Source organism: Mus caroli, unplaced genomic scaffold, assembly GCF_978045245.1.
Source record: "Mus caroli unplaced genomic scaffold, Mus_caroli_1 scaffold_1, whole genome shotgun sequence".
NCBI classification, from domain to species: Eukaryota; Metazoa; Chordata; class Mammalia; order Rodentia; family Muridae; genus Mus; species Mus caroli.
In genome coordinates this window covers 171,372,003-171,395,876 of record NW_028227256.1, presented here as the reverse complement: position 1 = coordinate 171,395,876, position 23,874 = coordinate 171,372,003, and the positions used below count along the sequence as shown (strand labels likewise).

Genomic DNA, 23,874 nt, shown 5'->3' with positions numbered 1-23,874 from the left:
ATTTTCTCTCTGCCCTCTTCCAACTGAGGAAAGAAGAAATCTTATTTCAGGACTGACATGTTGGAGATATTCAGCAGCCACTTGAAGTGTGTGACTCATAGTTCTGCAGCCATAAAATTCCACAGATGGCTTGCTTCTTTTTGGTGTTCTGGTCATTTTGAAATAGCATAAGGGACATGATGCCATTGCTCTGTAAATCCTTAGATTGGACTTAGGCATTTTTTTTTTTTGCTCTCATTCACTGTACTTTCTGTATCTAATATGTAGAATGGTGTATAAAGCTGCCTTTTCTCAAGTCACGTGCTGGGGGAAAAATCTTCACAGTTGTCAGAGAAAGAAAACCCTTGGGGCTGTGCCTAGTCACATTCTTCACTGTTTCCTACTCCAGCGTAGCTGCCTACTGGCTCCACAATCCCTTTTCTGTCATCTGAGCCTCAGAAAGGAAACGTCATCTAGTCATCTAAGGATGGCAGTCTTGATTCCTGATTCTCCTTGAAGCAGTCAGCTTCTTGCTTAATGAATAATCTAGAATATTAGAAAAGTAGAGTAATTATATTTTTATTTCATTTCTCTGTAGTTCTTGTTGATTTAACCTGTAGAATCTTAAATGATAGATAATCTTTCTACCACCAATCTCTACCCCAGCCCAAAATCTTCTTTTCTTTTTAATGTCAGAGGCTAGTGCTTCCTGCTTAACTATTGTCTACAAGCCAATACACTGGAATGTTTTGCTTCCTGTATGGGGTCATCTCCTAGAGGTTCACCCATAGGCCGTGAGAACCAAAATCTCCACAGAAATGCTGTCTGAAAGACAGGGAGATAAGGGGATGGAAGGGAGGGAAGAATGGAAGAGAGAGGAAGTAGGGAGGAAGAGGAGAGGAAAAGGGAGGGAGGGAGAGGGTGATGGTTCTTTGTAAGGTCAGATGTAGCTGAGGCTAGAGCTCTTTCAACTATGCAAGTAAAACCACAGTATTTGTATGTGACAAAGCAGTCCATCCATTCTGGTCCTGAAAAACCAACCTCTGAGGAGTAGAACACATAAATCTGTTGAGTTTTTTTCCCCACACATAGTGGCTCATTAAATCTACATATTCATCATTAAACCAGAAAGTATTAAAGACTTATTTATTAATTTACCAAAATTCCCTTAATTGTAGAAGCCAATGCCTAAATATCTCCTGTAAAATATAGGGTTCTAAGCTCTAGTGACACCACTCTTTTCAAAAGTTCCTGGTCCCATATCTCCTCTCCTTGTACCAGCAAATGTTAACTACTTATAGAAAATTGGTGGCATCAGAACATCTGGGTATGCCATGTAACCTATGTGATGGTTATAACGTTTTGGCTCCCTTGCATCCTAGTGTTTCTAGGAGGGTATGGGAGTGGGTCACAGGAATTGTATATTATTTCCTTTTATGGACAATAATCCTAAGTATAATTTCAGTAGCATATAGCAAATTAAAACCACTTCCATCACAAATGAAATCTGGTAGTGGTCCTCAAAATATTTTGGATGTATACAATAGACTCAAACGAAATCCTTTAAAAAAAATGGATGTAGGATAATAATGATCCCAACGAAAGTCCGACATTAAGTTCTGTGAGCACTAGAGCTTGCTACCTTAACTTGTCCACTTTCAAATAAAATACCTGTGCTTTGAGCTCTCCATGGTGCTGGGCCCTCATGGTGTCACTCCAGGCACTTCTTGTTGCTCTCCATGGTCCTGCTCTACCTTTTGCTTTATAATCTGTGCTCTCACAGGGCAGTCCTCAAAGCTGGCTGAACTGCCCCCCCCCACACACACACACACCTCCTGCTCTGTCAGAAATATGTGTGGATCTGATCTTTTAAAAGGAAGACCAAACCCTGATACAGGGACATTGTGAGTCCTCATGACTGTAGGAAAGAAACCGAAAAGTAATTCTCAGGTTATAGATGTTCAGGAAACTGGGGTCTAGAGCGTCCTTACATGGCCTAAAAAATAACTGCATGCTTTATGGTAACCGGAATCATAGTTTAAACCAGATCTGCATATATTGTGGTTTAGATTGAGATGGCATTGCTCCTGTATGATGTGGAGGGTAGAATGAGTCTTCCTTGGTCATCAACCTACAGCACCTAATAGCACCCCGAGTCTTATGCCAGCTCTACCTTTCTTGATATAATGCTTGATTTCCTTCCACCCTCCACATCAGCAATGAAAACATGATATGTAACTGTTTAAAAACTAGGTAATAGAGGACCCCACCATATGAGAGGAATAAAAACTAAATATCAGAACCCTGATTCATTTCTTCTACTTTTATGGGAGAAGATGGCTTTAATCATAAATTTCCTGTCCTAGGTTAATGTCCGTAGCCAAATCTCAGTAGATATATCTTTAAGGTGGACTCTGGTACACTTCTGCCAAGATTCTGATGACGTCGAGTGCCACCCAGCCAGTGTGGCATCATCACATCAGATCAGGGCGAGCTCCCCTTTCCCTGAACGTAAAATGCCCCATGACAATTTTTACACAAGGGTACATTTTATATGTACAAATGACCTAGAAAGGAGCCTAGCTGGGGAGGCAGAATGTCAGAATGAATTTTCAGGGTGCCTCCTTCGTTTCCTCACTTGAAGCAAGAGGCTTCATTTGTCAAGGGCAGGTAATGGAAGCGATTTATCTCTATGAGTGAGCCTTCTGGAAGGTAGGGTTGGGGTTACAGCAACAGCTGGAGCATCTTGCATCCACTCATTTCCCTGAGCCCCTCCACTCCAGTGAAGAGCAGGACCTATTTCAAGAAGGATTCAAACGCAAAGATGCTAACTTTGCTCAATATGTCCTTCATCCCTCAGTGTGAAATCTCGCATCTGGGAAGGTAATCCAGGAGCATAACAAAGCTATACATATATATTTTAAGAACTAAAAGATTGCATTTGCTAAACACTTATTTTTTTCCCTTCTCCAGCTAGACTTGTACTAATTATATATTGATTGCTAATTATAAGCACCTTTAGCTCATTTACTTCTAGTTCAGGGTCAGGAAGGTCAGGCGTATCATTTTGCCCTGGGAAAAGGAAATGTGATGGAAGCCTGTGTCCTGGCTATCCATCTATAAGGAGGCCACAACCCATCTCTTATTTGTTTCATAATTGTCTTAGACATTAGCAAAGTGGGATGGAGAGCTCATTCTTTAAATATCAGGTGGCACTGAGAATAGACAGGACTCTGTCTCATGTGTCTTTTTGTTTATTTTACCTCCTGTGCCTTGGCCCTTTGCTTTGCAGCCTAAGCTTCACCCAGGTTAAAAACAAACAAAAACAAAAACAAAAACAAAAACAAAAACAAAAACCCTAAGTGTGAGTTTGGTTTTGGAGCTTCTGATTTAAATATGTGATACCCTTTAGAAATTCAGAAAAACTCTAATGAGTGCATCAATAACAGGTAACATGGAATGCATCATCATGTCCATCCTTTAAAGAGCCTGAGGCCAAGTTCTTCCATTATAAAATGAAGGGCCAGTTTCACCATCTGTTCCAAAGCATTTGTCATTCGGCAATGCAAAATTACAGTGGGACCATGGTGCTTGCTAGTTCTTACACTTCCTAATAATGAAATCTCCCCAAGTACCTAGGATATGTTTCCCCTCCAACTTGCAACCTATAATCTCACACAAATATAAAACACACCATCACTAAGCCCCTGAGCCTTCCATGTTTTCATTTATCCTCAACTGCTGTTAATGCCAAGTCTTTTCTGGTTTACAAGCCCTGGAGTCCAATGTCAGTGACAGATGGACTGAGCCTTAGCCCTGGGGAGGAGCGGATTCTGGCCCTTTCCTGGGGAGTTTGAGCAGAAGAAAGAGACTAAATTCTGCTTTGGGGAGAAGCTCTGAGGTTAAGCCATATGGTTTTCTGGAAGTAAGGGGTTCTGATTAATATGAGCATGTGAAATGGGCTCTGTATCTGGGTCATAATAATAGCTGTGTATCTGTGTCAGAAAAAAATAAAAACAGGCCTATGAATAATGAGAATCGTAGTGTGTTGAAGGACACTTGCCGAAGGAGAGAGAAAGGATGACCACGTTGGAAAATGCAAGCATCTTAGGGAGCAAACAGGAGACAACCACACCGAAGCTGAGACATTCAAGGAGGTTTGAAAGGAGGGGAAGAGGGGCCTTTCTGTCAAAACAACATTATTTATCATCTTGGAGACTGTGAGATTTGTAGACTTGGAAAAATGTGTCTGTCTCATAGAAGAGTTAAACTTTCAGAAAAGCATGAAGTAGGGCTGGCATGAACAATGCCGCATTCTTAAAAATACAGATCTTCTTTTTTAAGTGATAAGAATGAAGGAGAGAGAGAGAGAGAGAGAGAGAGAGAGAGAGAGAGAGAGAGAGAGAGAGAGAGAGAGAATAAATTTCAGTTAGGCTTAGGGGAGTCAGGGGAACTCGAGTAGCGTGAGTGGGTGTGTAGAGCGGAACACATATTTTTCTTCATGTAGCACTCCTAACCATTGCCCTGAACCTGTCATTCACACTCTGCCTCTGATCATCCAGTGAAGGGAAACAGTAAAAACAAGTCAGGAATATTAGAGCCAGCAGAGATAAATGCCTTCCTGCATGCCTCAGAAGAAATTAAACTTTTCCAAACTATTGTTATCACATCACGCCAAGCCATCACTCTGAGAGATCTGAAACACCACCCAAACAGCAATGCATGGGGTGGGACACTGTAAGAAGGGAATTTCCATATGCATGCAAAAAGGTTAGGTACACAGGTGCCATGTAGTTATGGCAGGATGGGAGAAAGGTGCTGAAAGCTCTACTTGAGATCTCTCACACTCCTGAAATCTGTTTGTTTGTTTTCTGCAAGTCCCTCCCTGATTTTCTGAGCTCTCCGGCTCAGTCTCAATTTCCTATCTTCCCATAACCTTTCAATACACTAAATGAATTCCATGTTCAATGCTGTTTTGTTTCCTTTCCAAAATGCTTTCCTAAAGTATGGGGGATGCATATTTTCCCAGTTTATCATGTGCATGTGCGTTTGTGCATGCATCTCTCTCTCTCTCTCTCTCTCTCTCTCTCTCTCTCTGTGTGTGTGTGTGTGTGTGTGTGTGTGTGTGTGTATAAAAATAACAAATTTATGGGACAGGTGTAATACTTTCCTGCTCAGTTTAAGGGGCACACAAAACTTTACACAAAACCAGCCTTTTAGCTATTGTGCCAGAATGCACAGCCCTTATCAAACCTTCCATGATTTCTGAAGAACGTGATCATTATGGGAAGGCATTGGGGAGACAGACCCTGAAAAAGGCTATCCCCATCCCAGGTACAATCGTATACCTACACAGAGTCTGTTCTCCAGAAGTTGTTAGTGATGTCCTTCACTGCTCTGCCTTCTGGCTCCCTCACAGGCTGCTGGTGCTGAATGCTAGATGCTTGTGAAGGGGCTAAGTTGAACGAGGAGCTGTTTGGGATCAGATGTCCCTCCTCTTTGTCTCCCAACTGCATTTGTCCTCGTTACAACTCAATATTGGCTACAGAGGGGCTTGTTTTGGTTGGGGGCCAGCCCAGGGCTCCCTCTCAGCGCTAATGCATCAAGAACACTGACTCAGTAGCAAATCAAAGCAACAGCTGTCCCCACCTCCTTCTCTGCCACCCACTTCCCAGTCTCTCTGCTCCTCAGAATCTTAACTAAGTCTGTGAGCATTCCCGCCCCCCACCCCCCAACCTACAGCAAGCCCACTTCTGCCTTCAGGTTTTTTCCTTCTAGCTCAAGAATAGGACACGCTCCTCTGCTTCTCTCCTCCCATCTAGTCCAACCCTTTTCTCTTCCACTTCACACTCAAGTGCCTGCTCCCATGACTGTGAACCGTGCATGCTCCATCAGGTAGATTCAGGAGTACATTTGAAGTCATATGTAAAAACATGTGCATGTTGCACATGCACACATACACACACACTACAGTCTTATTCTCATGGCCACTGCTTTTAGCTCTTAGCAACACAGCAATAGCCTCTGCCCTTCAAATTCTTCTTCTGGGGAAACTGCAGTCTGTAGGTAAGACTCCATGCCATCTGACATAGCTGCAGAGATCTATTCTTCATTTCACCCCAACTTCTCCAACCTGTCTGTTAGTTAGTATTCCCTTACTTCCCTTAAGGTTTGAGGTCCTTCCCACATGGAGGATGAGAAGGAGCATAGATATCACCAGATAAGAAAAATCACACTCCATAGTGGCAACTGACTCTCCGAGTTAGCTAGCCCACAATACTCTATATGATGTGGTGATAAGAACAACAGACTAGAGTTATAACCAAGGCTCCACTGACTGCCTGTGGGACTTGTTCGGATTCTTACACTTCTTGGCGGTTTGGTTTCTCATAGTTACAAGAAGCAACTGCACTTGGGCTGTAGTTCAGCAGTTTGCACATAGGCATGCTCACAAACACACATACATAACAGTTTTGGACTGACTGCTACTTAAGATCTTGTCAGTTCTGAAAGTCTATATTTGTGAGAGTCATGGTGGAGAAACTATTTGGGGCAATTCAATTTTAACAGAAAGAGGAGAAAAGTTATTGCACTCAGGTGCCAGAGTCAGAGCAAGTTTTCTTCTCATCCTAACAGTGAATGCTCTTAGGAGTAACCAGCTTTGGCCATTAGGGGTCAGTAGAAAATACTGATAGAATATGGAATCTGACTGTGGGGCTTAAGAACGCGTGTGTGTGTGTGCGCGCGCACACACACACACACACACACACACACACCTACCTTCATAACATGATCAATCTTCCTAAGATTTGCATATAAAGAATGTTTTCGAATGACTGGATTTTTGTTTACTTTTAATTTTCATGAGAAAAGAGTATTACACCAAGATCAGGTTTTCATTTTAATTCCCTTTCCACACCAAGATAGAGGAGTTAGCCAACTAGCCTGAAGGTGCTTCTCCTCATTTAGCCTGGAAAACCTTTTGTTTCCAACCTGCTGTGGAAGGAACCAAAAGATGTATGTGAAATTCATCATCATAAAACCTGTTGGAATCCAGACTTAGTCTCTCCTAACCTGACTCTGAGGTACTTTTAATAGTGTGAAGATGATACACTCCTCAACTCTTGAAGTCTCTGGCCCAGGCTTTGTACCAAACCAAAGGGTTAATTACCATAATAGAAGTTCCTTGGAGGAGGAGTGGAAATCTACCCTTCCCCCATCTGTTTCCACTTACATCTGTGCCTCTTAGGAGAGTAAAATCAAGCCAGGAGAGAGTAATGACTTTAGGCCCAAGAGGCTTCTTGACAAACAAGGCTCCAGGAGGGAAAAACTAGACAGCAACAGAAATAATATAGGGAGAAACAATAAGGAAAACCTTCTCTCAGCAACCCAATGACAGAGAGAAAACAGGGAGGGGAACAGGGAGACAGAGATCAGAGAGCAGCAGCCAAAGCATGACTGAACTCCAGGGTTCTGAAGTGTTCCTGAGTGGTGGAAAGGAGGGTGTCCGTGAGGACTTCATGATCTCACTGTGGACAGAATCCCATCCCAATGGGAAATAAAAGGAAACACACTTGAAAAAGCAGAGGGTCCCAGAATCAGAATTGACTCCCCTCGTAAGGCCTAGCCTCCCTCTGGCTATTCCTTAAGGTCACACAAGTATTGGCAAACAGGGATCTAAGAAAAGAAATAGGTGATGTGAGCCAGGAATGTAGCACAGGACGAGAATACATTGGTAGCTGTCAAAGGATGTCAACAGGGAGGAGTTTGGTAAATGTGGCACATTTGTGGCTGCCAAAGACCAGCTGTAGGAAGTTGAGTGTAAAGAGAGTCCTTTGTGATCTGAGTGTTTTTGCTCTGAAGTCAAAGTGACTCCTCCAAATCTTGGAGTTATCTTCTAAATCAGGATTCGGATGGAACTGGTCCAGTTTCCTCCAAATGCACATTCAAACATTTACTCTTAAAGAAAAATGTGGCTCTGAGAATAGAAAAACCTCCAGGGGCCAAATTCCAATTCTAATTTTGCTATGGCCATTCTCTGCTGCCTGTGACCCACATGTACACAGCAATTCACTAAGGAGCTAAAGCTGGGTGAGACTGTCAGATCTGGGAGCCCAGCAGTGAGACTCCTAAGGGTGGATACTCCATTCTAAAAGAGATTCAGTATTCTAGGCCACAGCCCCCAGTATGTTTTTCGCTTGGAGATAACACTTCTCCACCCACCTGTCATGGTAGTCGTGAGGAATAACAAGTAGGCTGGGCTGAACATTATTTTTAACTCCAGAGTTAGAGAAATGCTGAGTCATCACCAGCAGCAGCAGCAAACAGCAGCAGCAGCAGCACCATCACCATCATCATCACCATCATCGATGTCACCATCACTATCATATTAATCACCCTCATCATTACCATCAACATCATCATCACCACCATCACCACCATCATAGTCAACTCCTACTCAGAGAGCTGGTTTTCTCTAGAGTCAAGGAAGTGGGGCTCTGGATACAAGCATTCAGCTCTGGACTCAAACATTCATGAGTCCAGCTGACGTTATGCAGACCAGGACTGGTTCCTTTGTCCCACCATGCCAAATGTGCACCCATGACACTGTTAATAACGCCACCCATTCATTCTGGATCCTTAGAGCAAAGGAGACAGGGAAGATACATAAACCAACCAGTCAAGGGTCACGGTGGTATACTCTCATAGCTTTGCCTACCAGTCACTGCAGACATAATACATTTTTATTCATTTGAGTAACTCACTTATTTATTCAATAAATATTTATTGAGTCCTTACTATGTGTGAAGTCTTGTGTTTGCAGTGAAAAACTGAGTCATTGGTGCCAATGCATGCTTTGTAGAGGGGCATTATTAAGTCTGAAATCCTTGCCTGTGCTACTCCCCATAAGAACAATCAATCAGAAGAAGACAAGTATAGGGAAAGGATTATTTTGTCCTTTTAATGCTAAGAACTCTAAGGATATCAGAACCCACAGGTAAATAAAAACAAGGATTCAGAGCTGGGCGGAGGTGGCACATGCCTTTAATCCCAACACTTGGAAGGCAGATTTCTGAGTTCGAGGCCAGCCTGGTCTACAAAGTGAGTTCCAGGACAGCCAGGGCTATACAGAGAAATCCTGTCTCAAACAAACAAACAAACAAACAAAAACAACAACATTAAAAAAAGGATTCAGACCTCCCCCCCACCCCCGCCATGAAGAATGACTGAAGGCTAACAAGACAACCTTTTTGCTTTTAGCCTAGATGCTAGAATGTGGTGAAAACATAAACAAGTTTTGTCAAAAGTTTTAAATAAACACATCTGTTGTTTGGTTAACCAAAGAGCACCACATTATAGAAAATTCAGGATTGACAAAATATACCCCAAAGTGAAGGCAAATTATACAATCCAGTTAAAACCGTAATTCACTGGATGCCAATCACAGCACCACCACTACCACCACCACAAGCACCCACCCTAGCCTGATACTCTGTGATTTTTCACTGTGCAGATAAGAGCTTTGAACATTGTTTAGTTAAACTGTTCCTGACTAACAATGTAAGAGAGTCTTCCCTCTCCTATTCCTAACCTAACACCACACACACACACACACACACACACAATGCATGTTTTCACAGGCAGTACCATGAGAAGAAGCAGAAATCTTGGTCTTCATGGCCAGAGAGACCTATAATTAAAGCTTGTCCCATCCTAACCCTTACTAGATACATCACATAGCTTTCTAGTGAGCTTGTCTGGAGTTAGGACTATGGACCTCTTAACTTGAATCTTGAGATTAACACTAGGGGGCTTTATAAATATCAAGCCCTGCCTTGTAGATCTCTAGAGTCTCCATGTTCAGGGAGTCCATGCTTTTCTTTGCCTACTTCTTGTGCTTTTGGATTTTTTTTTTCACTAACAGATTCTGAGCTCTGTTCTCACAACAGAAGACACTCAGCATCTGATTCACTTAATCAATAAATATTTATTAAGCACCTTCTATGTGCAATATGCTGTATTAGGGCTAGTATTGATACTAAGATGAATCAGATATCAACTGTTCTTGTAGCATCTTTATGATTTAGGAAGGAACCCGATTGCAATGCAGGGAAGAAGGCGCCACATCTCATAAGGAAGGCAGAGAATGTAGTGAATCTCAGAGATATGGGGACAATTCCCATCTGGGACCACCAAGATGGTGGTCTTGAAAGAAGAGTTACATAAAGTAGGCTTAAAAGCTAGAGCAGAGACCCATAGAGATGGGTAAACAGCATTAAAATCAAGTTATTATGGAAAAGGGAATGGACCCAGGATGGAAATACTTTAAATGAAATTCTAAATAGCTGCTGTGCCTAGAATGTACAATCAGTAAAAGAGACAAAGTTGACAGGTGGGTTTACATCAACCTATACATGACCTTGAAGACCAGGCTAGCCAATCTGCAGAAAAATGTAAAGTCCGATGGGGTTATGGCTCAGTAAAATTCTTGCTATGAACCTAAATTTGGATTTCCAGCACTCGTCATGTAAAAAGAGCCTAGCATAGCATGTCATGTAAAGAGCCTAGCATAGCAGCATGCATCTGAACACTCAGCATCATGACTGAAGAGGCAGGTGGATGCCTTAGAAAAAGTAGGTAAAGAGCAGATAAGATGGCAAAAGAGCTTACTTACTGGCTAAGGCTGACAATTTGAGTTCAGTGCACAGGACTGCTATGGTGAAAGACTCCTGCAGGTTGTCCTATAACTTCCACACAGACACTATATGTATGTGTACATATGTATATATATGTATGTGTGTGTAAAACCATATACATATATACACATGCACATGCAAGTACACATACATACCCAAATAAATTTAATTTTAAAAGCCAATTAAAATATGAGCTGGAGAATGAGTGAGGAAGACACACTATGTTAGCTTGTGACATCTACATGCACACTTGCATGCCCATGTAGACATATACTCATGAACCCACAAACCTACATACAACACACACACATACACAGAGAGAGAGAGAGAGAGAGACAGAGAGACAGAGACAGAGAGACAGAGAGACAGAGAGACAGAGAGACAGACAGAGAGAATGAAATAGAAAGTCAAAAAGGTTTGTGAGCAGATAACCAATGTAACTAGTAAGACTGGCATTTCCCAACCTACATTGCTAGTAAGACTGGAGCTCGCCTTCATGACTCTCCCCATATACAGAGCCAGCAGCTCTTTCCAAAGTCCCCGAGTAGAATCCTTACCAACTCCACTTCAAAGTCCATATGTCCCTTTTAGAATACGCCTCAGCTTCTTCCCTTTCCTGTCCAAACATTTTGAGGGAAATCATAGTGATGTCATAAATGACTGGCACAATTTTAATCCGACGATAGTTGAAGCTTTTCGTAAATCGGCTTATAATTTATGCTATTTATCCACAGTCCTGATGATAGCATTACAATCACTCACCTGCTCCCATGGGAATGGCCATTCAGAACGTATCGCTAGCAGCCTACAATTTTTGTAAAACTGGGTAACTTTCAGACATATTAACAGAGGTCTCAAGAGTAGAGATACAAGATCGCAAGTACATTTCAGAATTAGCAGATACATCACACGTACTCCACAGAAGGGGGAGTGATGTCCCAGCCACATCCTAAATAGTGAATTCTGATAGTAAATAGTAAATAGCCAGTCTAAAGTGAATTCTCTGCAAATATACAGAGGCAATAAATGGAACACATCCCAAACACTTCATTTATTGAAGGTTACTCGTTGCTTTCTGGCTCTGAAGAGTTCAGCTGGGTTTCAATGCTATACATCACCATTTTACTTATTTATCTTATGCAGGGGAAAAAAAAACGCCTAATGAACAGGTCAGAGCAAGGAAAGGACAAGACACAGACCAAGGACAGACGAAAGAGTAGACCTGAAACAGGCTCTGCCTGATGAGCAGTATGTACAGCCTAGTGTGGAGGTGGCAAAATACTAGGCTAGTCACATGCACCAAGAGCTCATGAGGATGGAAATCTTAAGGAAATGTAGATTTAAATGGTATCGTGTCTGCTCTTAACCAGCTCAGAGTTTACATGAGGAGCCTGGTCACTGAACAAACAAGCAACAGTGCAGTGTGTGGAAATGCTCTAGAAAACAGGGAAAGCTGTTGAAAGCTGAGGAGCCCCCAAGGGGCAGGAAGGGTTCTTGAGAAGTGTGCTATTTGGGTTCCTTCAGGTGAACCAAGGAGCCTTTTTAGATGTCAACTTTAAAAGGGGTTATACCGGCCTGTCTATCCCTTGGAATTGTTCTGAGATGACATCATGGGTGAAAATCTACTCTGCAAACTGAAAGCCCCACACTGAAGTATGACAAGGCTATTTCATCAGCCCATTTGAATAAAAGCCTGTGTCCTTAGACTATCTGCTGGGTTGTATGAGGGAGCATAGGCCCCTTACCTGGCTTCTTCTCCCTGTCCCTCCAGCATCCCGTGCTCCAGGAAAGTCAATCCTGTTTCCTACTTCATATTGACACAGCACACTCCAAAACATATAACCTGGAAAATGATATGAAACACTCACTAATGTCCAGATTTCCACATCCTTGGCCTCCACACACAGCATTCCCAGAATGAGGACTTTGAACCTCAGGACTGCCTCTCTGCTGGAATCGAGAGCCCCGCCCCTCTTTCTTTCTCTCATCCTTGTCTCTCTTCTCTGTCTTCATCAATTGCTTTTGTCCCACTCCTCAACTCCTCTTTACCTGTGAGAGATGTACCTTGTCTCTCAACTTCGCTCAGATCAAAGTAAATTCACAAATCTTCTGGGAGACCCAGGTCAAAAGCAGTGGGGGTGGGGGGAGGGAGGGTGTTTACACTGCTGCCCACTGCTGCCAGCCCGCCCACGAAGCTCTTTTAGAGCTTTATCTGATGTGAGCACTATCTCGCTCTCCCCTCTCCCTTCCCCCCTCTTCCTCCCTATATGTCACCCTCTTTCAAAGCTACCCTTTCTTCTCTATTCTCTCCGCACCAGCTTGCTTTCTCTTTTTTCTTTTTTACCCTTCTCTCTCCCAAGTCCTGTCCATTTTCTCTTTTTCAGTTTTGACCAACCCACCTGCCCTCTCTCTTAGCCCCACCTCCACTTTCTTATCCCTTCGCCCCAACCCCAACCCCAACCCCAACCCCACCACACACACACACTTACTGTTGTGCATGCTGGGACCACTGACAAACTTCTCCCTGCACTGCTGTCCCAGGAAAAGAAACAATTCCAGTCTCTACTCAGCAGCTGATGATCTCACTGAAATTTTGCGATGTGATTGGCTACTCTAGGTCTCTGTGGCGGGAGATCTTGAGAAGGTGCTTAGCTGGGTTCTTTGTCTCTCTGCTCTCTCGGTTTGGGTTAGGGCTGTGAACCCCAGACACCGCTGTAGTTCACAACACAGTAAAAAAATGGATATAGTTCTAAGAGAAGTCGTGACCATTGCCTGGGTGACAAGGTTTGGTGACATCCGAGGAAGGCACAGACTCAGTGACTCAGTGAGAGTCAGTGAGAGCCTGGGAGTCTAGCTTGAAAACTTAAGAGGATCTGAGTTTACATAGAAGCTTATGCTCGGGATAGCTATAGGCGACTTCTAGCCGCAAATGTGATCTTTCCTCAGTGAGGAGGGTCTCACCTTGGAACAAAGAGCATTGGATTTGAAATCATGCATTTCATTTCTAGTCTCTATTTAATTTGTATGGCTTTGGGCAACTCATTTCATTCTGCTTCCACATGGCAAAACAGGAGTGATGACATCACCACTTTTTATAGGTTTAGTGAAAGAATTAACTGTGGAAATACATTCTAATGTATTTAAACCTGCTGTTGTGTTAATAGATAATGTGGTATAACAAAAAAGAATCCTGGATAAGGAGTTTAAAATGTGTTTTTGGTTTTCCTTTTTTTTTTTTTTTTTTTGGTTTTCCATTTTTCAGTAGCAAACCCCCCACAATCTTTTGTGGGATTCTTTGTCCTTATCTGTGAGATGGGAAAACTGAACCGAATGGTCTCCAAGACCTTTTTATTTTTTTTATTTATTTATTTATTTTTTTGTCTCGAACACCATGTGATTGACAGATAAAGCTTAGCATCCTCCTTAAATGGCCTATCAGAGACGTCATTTCCTTTCTCAGAACTCTTGCTAACGTCTCACTCTCCCTTAGGTTTGCTGATGAAGCTCCTTTCCCTAGGGGCCTACCCCTTCCACACCCCCACCATGAAAGTGTAGACACTAGCAGTTTGCACAGGGCTCATCCTTGATGGAGATTCTTTCCCCAGGCTACTGGCAGGAGCAGGATTTGGAGCTGGGAACTCCGGCTCCACTGGAGGAGGCCCTCAGCTCCACAGTCTGGAGCAACCCTGACCTGCTGGCCAGTCAAGGTGAGAAACCAGGCCCTTCATCTCAACGTTCTACAGATGTCTCTCTCATCCTCACACCATCTCCCACTCATGGTACCCCACCCCATGGTCTCTCTCCACTCATCACCACACAGCTTTCTCCTTTCCATCTGACGTCTAGATCTTAGCTCTGCACCACTACCACTTTTCCCATGCACCAACTCTCTCCCTCACTCTGCTACAGAGACCTCTGTAACCCTACACCTCTTTCCAAAAATAAAGTGACTCCAGGGGAGTGGATTACTCAAAACAAAGAGGTCCTGGAAAGGCCCTGGTAAAGAAGAACTCTTCAAGGGAGACAAGGACAGAGGGATCAGAGGTTGGAAAGTGATTTACTTCTGTTGCAAATGAACAGGGCCTCAGACACCTTCCATTGAGAAGTTTTGAGAAAAAAAGGTCACTTCCAAATGTGCTCAGTGACTACACAGAAACCTCAAAATCTGTCACAGGTTTTTAACTCTCCATTCAGGGGATCATTTAAAAAAAAAAAAAAAAAACTCAATGAGAACAGCTCTGTGCGGAGGACAGAATATAATTCCGGTGTTCAGAAATAGTGAGCTGATCTTAGGGGGTCTCTTCACCTCTGCTGCCTTGTTGTCTGTACCTGTGAAATGGGAGACGCTCCCTCATTTCCAGCTTTTACTATCTTAGGCAGCAGCAACCATCAGGCTTCATACTCCAGTTGGGAAACCACTGCCCTTAATGGCATGTCTTGCTTGACATAATTTCCAGTTTGCCTTCCCTCTCTTAGGATCAAGCAGGGTGTATTTCCTGGAAATACTGAACTAGGAAAGTAAGACACTAGGAAAGCAGGCTGAGTAGGGGTCGAGTCTGTGACAAAGAAAGCATTGGACTGACCGTCTTTATAGTGCTCTGAGGAGGATGCAGTGTGTGTGTTTCCTGGTTTCCGACGGAGCTTTGTGAATAGTGCTGGCTGTGGGATTCTGTGACCTAGAGCAGACTTTTGCACATTCCTGAATCAGAGTCTGGAGAAGGTTATTTTAGATTGGCTCTGAGGAGGTCAGTGCTGTTGGGTCACTAAAAGCGATTCTGAAGATGAGGGAATCAATATTAGGAATCAGAATCCTTGCTGGGGAACTTTAGCACAGTGCCTGGTGGTGGAAACAGATATCCTTGTTGGAGAGGTTCACAGCTAGACCTTAGGAGAAGGTTCATTTGGCATTCAATTGATTTATCAAAAAACAAAACAAAACAAAACAAAACCCTGGATTTTTTTCCTCCCTCCCTCTCTTCCTTGTCTTTCCCTCCCTCTTTCTGTCCTCCCTGCTCTCTCTCTCTCTCTCTCTCTCTCTCTCTCTCTCTCTCTCTCTCTCTCTCTCTCTCTCTCTCTCTCTCTCTCTCCCTCTCTCTCTCTCTCTGTCTCTCCCATTTTTGACACAGGGTGTATGCAGTCCGAGTTGGCCTCAAACTCAGCACTTAGCCAAGGATAACCTACAACTTTTGCTCCACCTGTCTCTACTTCCTGAGTGATGGGATAACATGTGTTCCACCACAAGTAGCCATTGTGGTGCTAAGTGTCCAATCCAGGGCTCCATGCAGTGCTAGGCAAGGACTCTATCAACTAAGCTTTTGATTTGTTGAATTTCTCTAAGGAGAGAGGAGGTAGAAATTATGCTTAGGCACACTAAAGAGAAAAATTTTTAGTCTTTTAATCTTTAAATGATATCAGGATAGGGACTTGGGTTTGTAGTTGGGGTGACAGGCAGACCTACCAGGAAAGAGAACAAACAGTTGGATTTGATTTTGCATGCCTATAATCCCAGCACTTAGAAAGGTGAGGCAGATGAACTTTGATAAATTAAAGGCCATCTTGAATACACAGTAAGTACCAGGCCAGCCAGGACTGCATAGTAAGACCTTGTCTCCACAGCAGCCACAGCACCTAATAACAGTGGTAAAGCCTGGTGAGAGATTTGATGATTGGATTAAAGTAAATGCTGGAAAAATTATAAAATATGCTAGAATGTTTCCAATTTTTAATTTCTATTTTGTTTGCTTTGCTTTCTTTGTATAGATCAAGAGCTGGTTTAGGTTTTACCCCATTACAGTTTTGGTGATTAGTCATAATTTCTTCTGCTGGTTTTGTTCTTATAATAGATGGTAACAGGAAGGCAAGATATAGGATGGAAGAGATGCGTGAGTGTTCTCAACGGTGAATGGCAGAACCATATCTAAAGAGACACATGTGTAGTAGTATGTTCAGATATGGGTGCCTTTATCCTTTCAGTGTTTGTGACCCTGTCTGTTCATCCAACATTCAACAAGAGGTGAAGCTTTCTGTGTATCCAAAGCAAGAGAAGATCAGGTTTGCCTCCCCTCCACTACCACCACCACCTCTGTTCGCTCACCCATGAAGCCTCAAGAGAATACAGAGACCAGAGCCTTGGATAGCCTGACTTAGATGAGATGGGTAGACATCCTCATAGCTCCTTGGGAAACTAACTCTACTCTACCCCTGCAGATAGCCAGCCCTGGACATCTGATGAAACAGTAGTGGCTGGTGGCACAGTGGTTCTCAAGTGTCAAGTAAAAGACCATGAAGACTCATCTCTGCAGTGGTCTAATCCTGCCCAGCAGACCCTATACTTTGGGGAGAAGAGAGGTAATGTCTCATGAATGACCATTCTCTGTGGGAACCATGGGCTAGGGGTAAAGGGGAGGCTGATGGGGAATTTTCTGTGTAATTCAAAGGCTAAGAAACATGGGGCTGTGGGCTGCTTAGTTGTTTACCAAAGAAAGACCAGTACTACAGTTCTGGCCTGGGCATGCATAGTCTTATTGGGTGCTGGAGAAGTATCACCCCAAAGAAGCTCTTATGAGGTTCCTCAATGATATTGGCCCAGGAATGGAAGGTAAACATACAAGGTACTGGCCGAATCCTGACTCTCATTTCTCCTGATTTCCCCAGCCCTTCGAGATAATCGGATTCAGCTGGTTAGCTCTACTCCCCATGAGCTCAGCATCAGCATCAGCAATGTGGCGCTGGCCGATGAGGGGGAGTACACATGCTCCATCTTCACTATGCCTGTGCGAACCGCCAAGTCCCTTGTCACTGTGCTCGGTGAGGTTCCCAAAACCCCGTGTCTCCACAGCATGCTGCTTTGCAAACAAACCTCCCTCAGTGGGTCCCCAAAGCTTCCCAGAGCCAGGCAAGCCTCCAACAACAACAGGGAAGTCCTGAACATTTCCCTTTAAATATGAGGGAAACGGAGTTCTGATCTGCAGCACTTACTGGATGATCTGGAACAAATCTCATTCTTTAAGTACAAAGTTTGTAATTTATAGCAAAGAATGATCATTCCACTACAATCCAAAAATTATATGACGAAAACACAAGCTCTATATGAAATGTCTAATCCCAGTTTCCAAGAAGATTCTTTAGTTGTTTGAAAATACAATTATCTTCACCCTGTATTCCAATTTCTATCTCTACTCTCTTGAGCCTCTTATTATCTGCAGGGCCCCTACCTGCACTCTGCGTTATCCAGTCACTATCATCCTTCAGGTGTAGCCCCCTCCACCCCTCCTACACTACCACACTTCCTCCCTTTAGTCTTCCTAAGGAAGACTTGTCCTCAGGAAGTAGATAGATCAACAGGAATATTAACTCTTTATGCTTCTATCCATCTTGCTAAACCAAAGTAGAACTCAGATGTCCTGACCCATGTAAAGGACATATCAACAGGGAGAGCTTGAACTGTGACTTCATGGTGCCTCTCCTTCCTATCCTGGCCATTCCCTATGCATGGCAGGAATCCCACAGAAACCCATAATCACTGGTTATAAGTCATCATTGCGGGAAAAGGAGACAGCCACTCTAAATTGTCAGTCTTCTGGGAGCAAGCCTGCAGCCCAGCTCACCTGGAGGAAAGGTGACCAAGAACTCCACGGTGAGTAATTCCTGCTCTGGAGTTACAGAGATGAGGTGGCTAAGGGAGCGGGTGGCTGAGATATGACGTGTGTGTGTGTGTGTGTGTGTGTGTGTGTGTGTGTGTGTGTATGACATATAAGAAATAGTGGAGATGAAGGAAATGAATGGCAGACACTCTGTGAACATGTGTATGTGTGTGAGGCTGTATCTTCTCTTTATACATTCATATCCATTTCTAACATTTTCTAAGTTTGTCCTAGAAAGACTCAATCTGAAGGGTTCAGACAATATCTATATGTGAAGATACAGTCTGTGTATACTTAAAGTGTGTGTGTATATATATATGGTGTGTGTGTGTGTGTGTGTTTCTATCTGTCTGTTTCTGCATTCCAGGGGACCAAACACGAATCCAGGAAGATCCCAACGGGAAAACCTTCACTGTGAGCAGCTCAGTGTCATTCCAGGTTACCCGGGAGGATGATGGAGCAAACATCGTGTGCTCTGTGAACCATGAATCTCTGAAGGGAGCCGACAGATCCACTTCTCAGCGCATTGAAGTGTTATGTATGTCATGGGCTTTGGGCTGAGAAGGACCGGGTGTGAGGTAGGCAGTGAGGAACGAAAAAGCTGCTGGCTGCAGGGGATGCCCCGTGCACAGACAAGGCAGCAAGCAAGGCTTCACAAGAGAAGCCCTTTAGTAAACACTGAAGGCTTGGAGAGCTGAGGTCTTTGTCTCCATGTCTGCCTGTGCTGCAGGAGAGCAGCCACAGACAAATGGGGAAACAAATGATTTGGGCTCCAATCCAATAAAACTTTATCTACAAAAGCTTGCAGCTGGCAAGATTTGGCCCATGGGCAAAGTTTACCAACCCTTGGGCTGCACCGGTGAACATGGCACTAGACTGTAAACTACGGTGGTAAATGTAGCAAGCCCAGAGTCTTGGGATATATATATATCATTACTAGTCTTGTAGTCCATTCCACTATGCACTGGCTGTGTGGTGTGAAGACAGCTCTCCCCGACTGATCTTGGTTGTTTTTTTGTTAAAGGAGTGAGGTAGGCATGGCCGTCTTTATGGCTTCTTCACACTCTAATGGTCCATGAAGTCAGGAGGTGTATGTGGAAGAGAAGCCCAACCCTCTGTGGTGCTGAGACATTCCGAGGGCTTTTACCTCCCAGTCTCTATGTTTCTCTATGTGCCCCAGTTCCGAGCTTCCACTTGGGATTCTGATTGAACATGGCCAGTCATTAGGGTCACAGCTGCATCCTTTCCCCACATTCTTAGTCATCTCCCTGGACCCCTGCTTTTGGTACTAGTATGGGATATCTGAAGAAGTTAGAATATTCGAGAATTTCTCATCTGAAGAAATCTGGAAACATTTTCAAAGGAACTTTCATACACGGAAAGGCAAGGGTGGAACTGAAGTGTGGAAGCTGAGCATGGAGGCATAGACAACAATGCCTCTCTTTTCCTAGTTTATCAAAAGGCTTGGAGATTTTCAAAAAAAAAAAAAAAAACAAGCAAACAAACCAAAAAACAAACAAACAAAAAACCCTTAGAGCTTTTAATCTTCTTATGGAAGACACAAGCTGATTAATTTCCTAACTCCCATGCTATTTAATCAGTACCTAGATCCTTCATTCAAACTTAAACATGAGTCAGTTTTGAAAAGTACTATGGTCCATTTTGAAAGACCATCAATTGGCAGGTTGCTGCTTTAGCCATGACTGAGACATACTAGCTATATGTATGTACCTTAACCAAAGCATTTGATTTCTCTGTGAATCTGGCTTACCACTCTGAATTACACTGAGAATAAATGGAATCATATGAAGAATCCTACAAACTTTCCAGGTCTAAATTATTGTAAAGTTTCTGTATTTATTAGTTCCAAGTGTGGCACTGGACCTTGGGCAGTTCCCTTGATTCCTGGTCCCCTGGCTGTAACTGAGGAGTACTTTAAGCTATTGGAGTTCCAAGAGACCCCTCTTAGATACCGGACCACCTGGCTATTACTCTCCAGGGTCCCCTTTGGCCTTTGATCAGCAGTCAGTCAACAAATGTTACATTACAGGTCCCATACTAGAGGTCTTTTTAGCTGTGAAGTCCTAGAAAACCCATTCTCTCACCTTCCCTGGCACTCTTTGTCCTGTGTGATTTAACTGAAGCGTGTTCATCAACTGCTTGTTAAGGTTGGCTCTGTCCTGAGGGAAAGTACAGCCTCTTTATCCATGGTTACAAACCAGCATCTGGTCACATTGTTCTAAGCCACCATCTGGACCCAGTCTCCAAAGCAGCCTTTTGGCATCAATGACAGATGTCATTATTCCCACACAGACCCATCTATATTGTCTCAGGCTTTTTTTTTTCCTCTGCCAAAATATGACCCCCACTCCTCACTGTTTCTGTTGCTCCCGTTCTATGTTTGGACTGACCTTTCAAAGGGATGTTTTGTGTTCAAGCATTGCTTTCACTCCAAAGCTCCCTCACAGAGTAGATGAAACTGAGAGGTGGTGAACTCAGTCAGTGTCAAGTTCACTTTCTTTGTTCATTTAAAAATACGTATTAGGTCCTGTCTATGTGCCAGACAATTTTGTTAGGCATGAATAAACCATGGCTTCTCCTCGGCTCTGCTAAGACATCCTATAGGTCCCAACAAGGGCAGCCGTGCTGGAATACCAGCACTCAGAGGTTGAGTTGCAGCGGGTTACTCTCACAGTCAATGACGGTCACAATCTGTGTTCAAGAGAGCCAGGAGGAGCTGGGCAGTGGTGGCACATACCTTTAATCCTAGCACTTGAGAGGCAGAGACAGGCGGATTTCTGAGTTCAAGGCCAGCCTGGTCTACAGAGTGAGTTCCAGGACAGCTAGAGCTATACAGAGAAACACTGTCTCAAAAATGAGAGAGAGAGAGAGAGAGAGAGAGAGAGAGAGAGAGAGAGAGAGCGAGCACCAGGAGGAAGAAGGCCTTGTTCATAGCCTTTCAAGCTTCTGAGACTTTGGGGGCGGGAGATGGAGCCTATAGCATGTAACTAGGTGAGTTCAAGGTTTTAAGGGTCTTCTATGCAGAGTGGGAAGTTTTGTGCTGACATCATGTACTTCTCCACAGACACACCAACAGCCATGATTAGGCCAGAACCTGCTCATCCTCGTGAAGGCCAGAAGCTGTTGTTACATTGTGAGGGGCGTGGCAATCCAGTGTAAGTAGAGCAGTCTTCAGTTTCCTATACTCCTCCACCTTCTCAGGTAACCATCCTCACTACACATCTTCTCCCCATGGACCCCTGATACCCACCGAGGCATATCTCCTACTCCCCTAACTGTACAGCCACACTTCTCCTTTATCTCCACTGCAAAACAACAGAAGTGAGGTTGGAACACTCCCTAGCTCAGTTCCTTTCGGTCCCCTATGGAACAACATTACAGAAAGATAGGAATCAAAACATCTCTACCTTCCCCGGATTGCACCCAAGACTGATAACCCACATCACCACCAATGCCCACTCTCTGGCCCATAGAGCATCTTCACACGCACTTTAGCATCATTGTGCAGCTTCAGATTTCCCTGATCCTAGCTCATTTTTTAATTCCTCCAGCCTTCCGGTCAAGGCCATGCTGACCGTATCTCATCTTTCTATCTCAACAGCCCCCAGCAGTACGTGTGGGTAAAGGAAGGCAGTGAGCCACCCCTCAAGATGACCCAAGAGAGCGCTCTCATCTTCCCCTTTTTGAATAAGAGTGACAGTGGCACCTATGGCTGTACAGCCACAAGCAACATGGGCAGCTATACAGCCTACTTCACCCTCAATGTCAATGGTGAGTGTCTTTGGCTTCTCTCACTCCACATTTTCCCTTCTTTGGTCATCTCTTGTTCTCCTGATGTCAAACTTCTCACTGTGTATGGTAGTTAGGGGTGGGGGATGGAAAATGCCCATGATTAGAAAGCATGGTGCTAGGCCCGAGGAGTGTGTAGCAAAGCTCAATCAATAGAAAGATGAGCTCCCACTCTCTCTCTATAGGCAGTTGCTCCTCTGGAACCATCTTTATCATCTGATGGGGAGAATATCAACTTCACTTAAAGGCCCCTCTTGAGAGCATGTGTGCTTGCTGATGAGTTCCTCCTCCTAGGATGAGATATGGTTTGCAAACTGCAGCCTCCAGTCTTTTTCCTCAGGACCCTGTGTGCATTGTAATTTGGCCAAGACGAAAACGAAACAAGCATGCACTATGCTAAGTGATGGTCAGAATCGCTTCTCTAATGCTACTCCTCCCAAAGGGACATGGAATTGCTTTTTACTGAAATTTATCTCAAAAACTGGAGCCACCAGACACCTAGAAAGTTAGGTTAGTGTCAGCATTTGCTAGTTGCAGTAAAACAGAACTAGGTGTGGTTAACTCACATTTGTAATCTCAGTGTCAGGGAGGCAGAGGCAACCTATCTTACTTGGTGATCTCTCAGCTAAGGAGGGATTATCCTGTTCAATAAATTGGGTAGATGGCATTCCTGTGGCTTGTGCAGTTAGTGCATAGACATGCATGGGCATGCATGGACATTAGTGTACAAATGCACATTCGAACACATGTGCATACCATACAAACACAAAAGAGACATTAAAACCTGAATGTCTTCAGACCCTGAAGAAAATGCAGGGTTTCTACTCATGAATGCCCAGTAAGGCAGGGAGTGGGGTGCCTAACACCCAGAATCTCAGGGATGAGAAAGAGGCCCAAAGCCTGAATGCTTGGGACCAGAGTATATACATTGATGATTCTGACTCTAGAGACAACCTCTCAGCTGGTGGAAATTCCTCAACACAGCAACAGGACTAGTGTAAGATTCCAATTGCTATGGCAAGGCTCTGGGATCTAGGCTCAGCCCCTCAGATATTCACATCCTCTCCAGATCATTTTTTATGGCAAACAGCAATGAATGAAAGTTTACATGCCCTGCAATTGCTATCTTCATTTTTGTTAAATTTATTTACTTATCCAGTTTACATCCCAATATCAGCCCTTGCTTTCTTCCCAGTAGTCCCTCATGCAAGTCCTATGGATAGCCTCGTCTGGCCTCAGCTGGTATCTTCTTGATCCTGCCCTAGGCTAAAAAGCTAAGGGAGACTAGGTTGACAGTTTACTGCCAGTGCTGACGTCTGGTGGTGGAAGGAGTTACTGCAGCCTCTTCAGGAATCGCCTGTGTAAGCCTGATAATCCCAGAGGTCATTTTGACAGTGGGAGACGGTGTTTTTCCAAGAACTGTCTACTTCTATAGCTTCCAGAGTAAATATCCAGGATTGATTTTCACAGTGGACCATGTCTCGTGTATCTTCACTCATCTTCCCCTAAATCGTGTCATTGCCCCTGCCTTGCCATGGAACACCAGGGCCACACACCGCCACTCTCCCAAGCAGAACATAAAACAACCAAAGCACAAATGTTTTCTTTTCAAATAAGGCATAGAAAGGAAGGGACTTAAAAAGCTGGCCCAGTCAAGCCTGAGGAAACATAAGGTAGGGAAGAGAAAAGGACAGGAGCCAATGAGGCTGAAAGAACCAAGCTGGGCTCATGGAAAGACAGGAGTT

At 43.8% G+C, this 23,874-nt stretch overlaps 1 protein-coding gene and 1 long non-coding RNA gene across 3 annotated transcripts in view; one reads left to right on the top strand and one right to left on the bottom strand.

Annotated features, from left to right (window-relative positions):
- The window catches only part of Cadm3 (cell adhesion molecule 3), a 30,394-nt gene that overhangs the window by 4,173 nt on the left and 2,347 nt on the right, over positions 1–23,874 (top strand). The window contains exons 2-8 of one of the 2 annotated variants that reach the window (XM_029479784.2): positions 14,282–14,383; positions 16,884–17,024; positions 17,331–17,483; positions 18,175–18,312; positions 18,687–18,857; positions 21,405–21,495; positions 21,942–22,111. In XM_029479784.2, coding sequence (XP_029335644.1) covers positions 14,282–14,383; positions 16,884–17,024; positions 17,331–17,483; positions 18,175–18,312; positions 18,687–18,857; positions 21,405–21,495; positions 21,942–22,111 — 966 coding nt within the window. The remainder of the gene's footprint in view (positions 1–14,281; positions 14,384–16,883; positions 17,025–17,330; positions 17,484–18,174; positions 18,313–18,686; positions 18,858–21,404; positions 21,496–21,941; positions 22,112–23,874) is intronic. The other variant, XM_021159748.3, reaches the window with a different exon arrangement.
- LOC147006273 (uncharacterized) overlaps positions 1–23,874 on the bottom strand; it is a 32,987-nt gene that overhangs the window by 8,767 nt on the left and 346 nt on the right. The window contains exon 2 of the long non-coding RNA XR_015048458.1: positions 12,422–12,519. This is a non-coding gene — a long non-coding RNA (uncharacterized LOC147006273). The remainder of the gene's footprint in view (positions 1–12,421; positions 12,520–23,874) is intronic.